Raw genomic sequence first — 6,938 nt, forward strand, 5'->3', positions numbered from 1 at the left:
CTGGGGAGCATACAGGAAAAAAAGAGAAAATAAAAGAAGCTGCAGCGGCACTGGGAAGGGATCGCCTGGGCAGCACTGATGTGCCAGTCACGGGCACCTGTTTCGGCGAGTGTGAGAGCAGCATCCCCATGCCTTCCACAGCTGCTTCCCACCAAGACCATTAACAAAGAACATTTCATATTTATGGGGAAAGCTGTGCGGCTTGTGTTCACCAGCAGAAAGGCTACAGGCAGAGGATAACCACAACACCTGTGGCTGCCCAGGTTGCCCAGTGGTGGGTAAGCCAACACATACAGTGGAGGAGCCCGCTTCCGAGAGCTGAAGTGAACTTTGTCTGATTTCTGAAAGTCCCTTCCAGTTCAGAGCCTCTGGGTGAAAATGCTTTCATTCTCCTTTCACCTCAATAAACAATGCTATTTTCTATGCAGAAGTATTTTGGTTTTATTTCCTTTAGTTTTTCCATTTTTTCCCAAGGTTTTCCTCAAGGTGAGAATTTTACATCTTGAATTTTGAAATATTTTACATGATTTTTTCCTTGTTCTCTCCTCCATTCTGTGCTACAGAACAAGAGGCAGTCTGGCATGGGTTATTTTTTTTCTTTTCACTTGGTAATTTTTCCACAATCGGGGAAAAGAAAATAATTTTTTTGCAAAGAAAGTGCCTAATTTCCCTCGAACCTGACATCAATAATTTCTTTCAGTTAATGAAGAGAAAGAAAATAAAAAGGACAGATAACACAAAACCACAATGTTGAACAAATTTTACATCTGCATTTCTACAAATGTTAAATGTTTCAAAAACAGTTGTTGGGGTTTTTTTTGGAGCCTGAAAAGCAGGAAGGTAATATACAGCAGGCAATAAATAGTGTTAAGTTCCTCATAAAATTAGTTTTATTACAAAATTTTTGTTGGGATTCTAGAGGACTTTCTGCGAGAGAATGGCCATGTGAGCAATCCTGCATGAGAACAAGACTGATCAGAGCCTCAGCCCAGCAAGAATGCGATAAGGATGTGACCCTGAATGAGGGGGGAGAAACTCGACGAGACAAACAACCCCCGGAAGGGGTTGGGACAGAAGAGGAAGTTACACAAGGCAGGTGCCTGGCAAGGCTGATGGGGCACTTTTATCCAGTCATAAGAAGGTTTAAAGCGCGGGCTAAGTTAACTGTCCAGTCCTGAGGACTTGTACTGCATGTTACTCGCGTGTGCGGGAGAACATTATAAAAGGGCTTTCTTAGTTGTAATAAACGGGCGTTGCTTGATCACATTGGTCATGTGTGTGCTCAGCTCTCCCGCAAATTTTGACACAGATTTTCCTTTAAAGATATTTCCAATTATGTATCTAGAACAAAATGAATCCTAAACCCTTGTGTGCTTGTGTAATTTTCCCTATTACATTACATGGGTGAGAATGGGTGTTTGTTCATGTTATCAACAAGTGCAGCTAGAAATAAACTGGCATTAAGAGCAGCACTTGACACTAATTCAGCAGGGAAATCTCTTCAGAGCGTATGAAGCTGGTATTTGGCACCCAAGATTAATGTTGTGAGATTGTTCAGGTAATTGAAAAATTGAACTGTTATTCTGTTTAACTTTCTCTGGGGTCATTTTTTATTTACTAAATACATCCCAGACTTTTACACTTTATCTCAGTGAATTTTCCTGATTTTGGCAAAGCTAAAGAAAATCAGAGACTGCTGAGGTCCTGCCTCCACTACCTGTGCCATTTTAATAAGCTTCTAGCAACTGACTTCACCCTTACCCGGCACTGCAGAACATCCACTTAATGACAATCTCAATTTTTGTCCCTAAAAGTGATGCCGATTTGAGTATAACGTTTTTGCCCACTTCTAGATACACCAGTGGGTCAAATGGTAGCCTGCTGAAGTTGGATTTTCATATTGAGTATGAACAATATCTTAGGAATTCCTTGATTTTCAATGAATGTTTACAAGCACATAAAGAAGAGGAAAGGAGACGCCCTGGCTTCACACTAGTTTCATAGCAAAACACAGCACTAGGCAGATATATGCAGGCTCAAACCCAAGCTGAAATATATGGCTATAAGAAAGAGGTCCAGGACAACTGAATATCCTACCTTCCTAAATGTATAGCCATATGCCAAGTAGTGCTTTCTCACCTGTGAGAGCGCAGGTAGCTTTTCCGGATAATTTCCTGTGTTAAAACTAAGAGATTAATAAATGTCACATAGAGTGGACATCTAGGTGTATCCCACCTCTCTACAAGGTTTACAGGCAAAAAGTCCCTGAGCACTGCCAGGCACGTGTCCTTCTGGAGGTGGGTTGCTGGGGTACTGGTGTATCAGGAGAGAGGACACGGGTGGCTCAGGGTGAAGGGTTTTGTCATGTGTTGGAATGAACGATCCCAGTCCACAGACAAAGTCATGACTGATTCTTTTGCCCTGTCGGTTTTCAGTGCTAATGTCAGTAAATCCACTCCTGCTTAATATAGGAAGATCTCTGGGGTTATGTTGAAGGGGTCAGACATAGCCATGGGTTTGCATCCAGCAAGACACTTATTTCTGTGCAAGCCAATTATAGATTATAAGATAGGAGAAAGGCAAAGTCAAGATGCATTTTTATTTAGCATCTGAAAGAGTTTGCACTTAATTAGGAAGAGATGTCTACTGAACTTAACACGACTTTAGTGAGGGCAATTAAGCCTCCAAGAAGCTGAACAAATCCTGCAGTGCATTCGGAAATGTTGACAAGGCTCTGTCTGTACTAAATTGGCTTTCCCAGTTTTTACTGGAGACCATTGCTTCCTGACACCTTGGGTCATTAGTTCTTGGACAACCCTTGCAACACGTGGATTTTGTGTCTGCAGTTCTTGAAATTATACTGCAATTGCTGCCTGTAAATTGCCTACACTGGTCCAATCACACTTCCTCCCACCTGACAGTATAAAATCCCTATCGATCAAAATGATCTGCCTCATCTCTCATTCTGACAGTGGCCTGTAGGAGACAAAATGCCTACATGCATGTAGCAGTCCCTCCCTTGCAAGTTATCTCATGCTGCAAAGGTCTGCGCCACAGTGGGCTTGTGTTTTAACAGCTCTTCATGGATTCCTTTGCCTTCCCCTCTCTGGTCTGTCCTTTGAAGTCTCAGTACATGGTGAACACCATCTCAGGGCAGCTTTCCTCCTTGATCTCACAGTGACATGCTAAATGCAAAATCAAGCAAATGGCATCAGTTTCTGTGCTTCTCAATCACCAGTGACTACCTCAAATTACATACAGAGATTCTTTTCTCAAAACTAAAGGTAATTGGCATCTAATGCCTTATCCTAACTCTAAAATCCCAAGCCTACAGAACCAGTCACTGGCCACACGGCTGCTCCTAAAATAGGATGTCACTCCTTCCCCCGATGGAACTCACTCTCCCTGTCTCCCATCCATCTCCACATACATCTGATCTGAAAGACCTCCTCTTCTCCAGAAGCAAAGCCCTGCGTTGGAGATTTTGGGAGTCAGGAACCTAGGAGCTGCCAACATATGAACGTGAACTGCAGCAAAGTCCTTTGGAAAAGGATGAGCAGCTGGGAGCGGGTCCTTCCCCGTGGGCACCACGCACAGCGGGATGCACAAAGCGATTCTCCTCTTGGAGCCGCAGAGACCGCTTGGGCCCACCATGTGTCCTGCTGCAGATGGCTGCTGCACAGCTGGGGAAGGTCAGACACTTGCCAAGCATCAGTATCTTGAGCACAACCAAATGCCAGAGCCTTCATTAAGAACGTTCATCTGCAGAAGACACCACCATGAAAATGAAAGGGAAATGGAAAAGGAACAACTTCAAAGGCAGGGCTCAGCCACAGGCCTTCTAGCTGGGTACCAGGTGGGATGAAAATCCTCAGGAACAATGGGGATGCTGAGATCAAAGGCACCTTCACTGCAGAGCTGTAATTGTACCTGTTTAAATAAGCCTTCACAATAGGCTAACGTTACTCAGTGGCTGCATCTGTGAAACAAAATGTCAAACCACACTAAACAGTGCCATACAAAAGATGTTCCTTTTCCTCCTGAGCGAGCATGGCAGCACATATGCACTGGCACAGCAGTAAAGAGGATGATGATGGTTTAGTTTATACAGAGCCAGGCTGAGTTAGATTTATATTTTGTCTTATCTAACTTTGCCCAACCTTCTGGTGTTCCTAAACAATTCTCATCACCACGTTATTTGAGCACCTTGCATCTGCACTCTGCAGTGTGTACAGAGGAGGAGAAAGACCTCCCTCGTCCCTGAGCCCTGCCGGGGGGGTGAGCTGACCATCAGCCGTGCACCCGGCTTCTTGGTCCACCATGCAGTGTGCCTTGTGAGGGAGGCTCTTTTTCAGGGAAAGCCCTGGGGTTTTGAGGCTGATTGCTGAGAGATGCCTGTCCCCTCCCCACAGCAGGGATGCTGGCTCTCAGGCCGCCCAGGGAAAGAACTCGGTGTCAGGATGCTCTGGGGCCTCATCCCACAGAAGGAGGTAGAGAGGAGTGAAGCATTTTGATTTGACCTGTACCTTGAATGAGCTGCTTTGGTCCTACAGGCAAGGGGTTTGCACTCAGACATAAACATTTCACAGTAATCAATACAACATGTAGTAAATTCATGGGTGAACTGAACTGCCCGCTCACCTCCTACTGGAAAGCAGCTGTGCCAAATGTCAAGGCTACCACCTGCTATTGCCACCGAAAGGATGGCCCTGTCACCAGGCACCAGGGCAGGCTCTTCACATCATGTCTGCTCCTTGGGAGCACTGCATCCCTTATGCCAAGGCGTACCCTCCGCTGCTGCCTCCCTGGCCATTCAGCATCCACGTGCCGTGCAGCCAGGTGAGCGGGCAAGTTGGGTGCCCTGATGTGTTGCTGGCTTCTCAGCACACACTGCTCCCCTCACGATGGGCACTGTGGCTCTGCGGGACTCAGGGGAGGAGGGAGCTTGAGGGATGCCCGAGAAGAGAGCTCTGGAGGTAGAGAGAAAATATGATTTTCACCATGCAGCTAGGACAGAAATAGCTGCAGACACCTCTGTGCTCTTCCTTAGCAGCAGGATTTTCTGCATTGAAAACTCCTACAGCTGCAAGGAAGTTATAACTCTGAAGTTATAACTGTCCACATTTGGTGCTTTGGAGCGTAAGATTGACACTGAATTTAACCTGGGTTTTGCTAAGCAATGACACCCAGCGTGCAGGGATGTGGTTTTGGGTGGAAAAGAGACTTGCCGGTGCAAGGCAGGCATTGGTTGTCTCCTTTTGTAAAAATCCCAGATGTTTTCCCCCTCATTCGGGCTCGTGAAGGTAGACAGGAACCATAATAGCAGGTGAAGACTTAGATCTGCTCTATGCTCCCAGACATCTTCCTCAGTGAACAAGCTTATTGCCCAGGATGGAGACCTCTGTTCCTTCCAGGCTCATCAGCTCCAAAAAGCTGTGCAAGTGAACGGACACTTAAGAGAGTTACCCAGCTCGGCTCTTTGGTGCACAGATTTGAGTTTTAATCATCAAAACAATCTCTGGAAATGCCAAAGGAGGCCAGCACTGAGCCACATTTCACCAGATGTTGCCCTGCTTGAAGACTGAGGGGTGCTTCAGCTTCAGCCAGGAAGCAGAGCAATGTTTTAAGCCCACATTTCCCATCCGGTGCACACAGGCAACCCTGCCATGTGGCATCCTGATCTGCAACATTTGACTTGGCTGGCTGCAACCCATCGCTCTGAACAGAGACCAGCAGGTCAGAAACACACACTGGCACGCTTGTCTATGGAGCATTTGCTGTGATAATAGTTTTGGAAGCATTTGGGAAATCTCTCCAAAGAGTATTTCTCTTGTGCCGTGTTGCATTGCTCCCCTGGGGGACATTAAGCATATGGATCACTAGGGGTGCAGGAAGGATGTTATCTGGGCTATGGTTCTATACATCTGCCTTTTGAATAAGCTATCATTAAGTAGGAATATTTGTTAATTATTCAGTCTCAGTAATTCAAAGCTGTTAATAATGGAAGAAGTGGATATTGCTGTAAATTAAAATCAATGGTTTGCATAACATCTTTGATCAAATCTGAGTGCTCTGGCTTCCAAGTATGCTTCCCTGTTTAATAAAGCAGAGATTGATGGGTTTGCTATTATGAGGAAATGAGATTCAGAGAAAATGATTGTTGGTTAGTAGGAATACAGAAATCTCTTAAGGAAAAACTGAAATACTAATGTGGAACGAATGGTTAAAATCCATACATGGACACATTTGAAAGGTTCTTCTGTATAGTAATTAATGTGAAGAAAAAAAGTGTAATTATTTTTTCAAGCTCAATTTCTACTTTCCTGTAAACACCCTGACTTTTCTAAATGACCTCAAGTGTTTTTGCATATTTTATGCAGCAATTAAACTGCACAGATCAGTCATGTTGGTAAGACCACGCACATTGCTCTCTGGTTTTCGTTACACCCATCACACCCTGACCTCTCTGCCACTGCAGTGGGAAAAAATCACTAATAAACAGCTCAGTGTTGAGAGCACCTTCGGCACTGCACAGAGACTCCTGCAGGAGTGGGGGAGATGTAAAAGAGAGTGAGGGTTGAATAAATAAGACACTGATTTTGGGAGCAGCTGATAAAAGGGAGGCTGGATGGCCCATTTCCAAACTGGAGAGGAATAATTCTGCCTGCAGAGGGAACCTGGAGCATCTCCCAGAGGAAGCCCGGGACCGTAGTGAGCATTTCCTAACAAGGGACGTGTGTAATTCTCACCGAAGAAGATTAAAAGCTCAGAGCAGTGGTGGCCTAGAAAAGAGCTTTCTTCTTGATTTAACAGTGGCCTCGGTTCACTTTGTTTTCAACCAAGCCAAGGCTTTTCCTCTGTAACTCCAGCTGACATGATATTTCATGTAGGTCTTTAACTACAAATAAGCTGTCATTTGCCTCTCCTCCTTTCTACTC

General features: G+C 45.1%; 1 protein-coding gene across 1 annotated transcript in view; it reads right to left on the minus strand.

Moving 5' to 3' along the window:
* The window catches only part of HTR4 (5-hydroxytryptamine receptor 4), a 79,976-nt gene extending 73,930 nt beyond the window's left edge, over positions 1 to 6,046 (minus strand). The window contains exon 1 of the mRNA XM_074916204.1: positions 6,021 to 6,046. Within this exon, the coding sequence (XP_074772305.1) occupies positions 6,021 to 6,046 (26 nt within the window). The remainder of the gene's footprint in view (positions 1 to 6,020) is intronic.
* Between the last annotated feature and the right edge of the window lie 892 nt (positions 6,047 to 6,938).

The sequence above is a fragment of the Athene noctua genome, chromosome 12 (assembly GCF_965140245.1).
Source record: "Athene noctua chromosome 12, bAthNoc1.hap1.1, whole genome shotgun sequence".
NCBI lineage: Eukaryota > Metazoa > Chordata > Aves > Strigiformes > Strigidae > Athene > Athene noctua.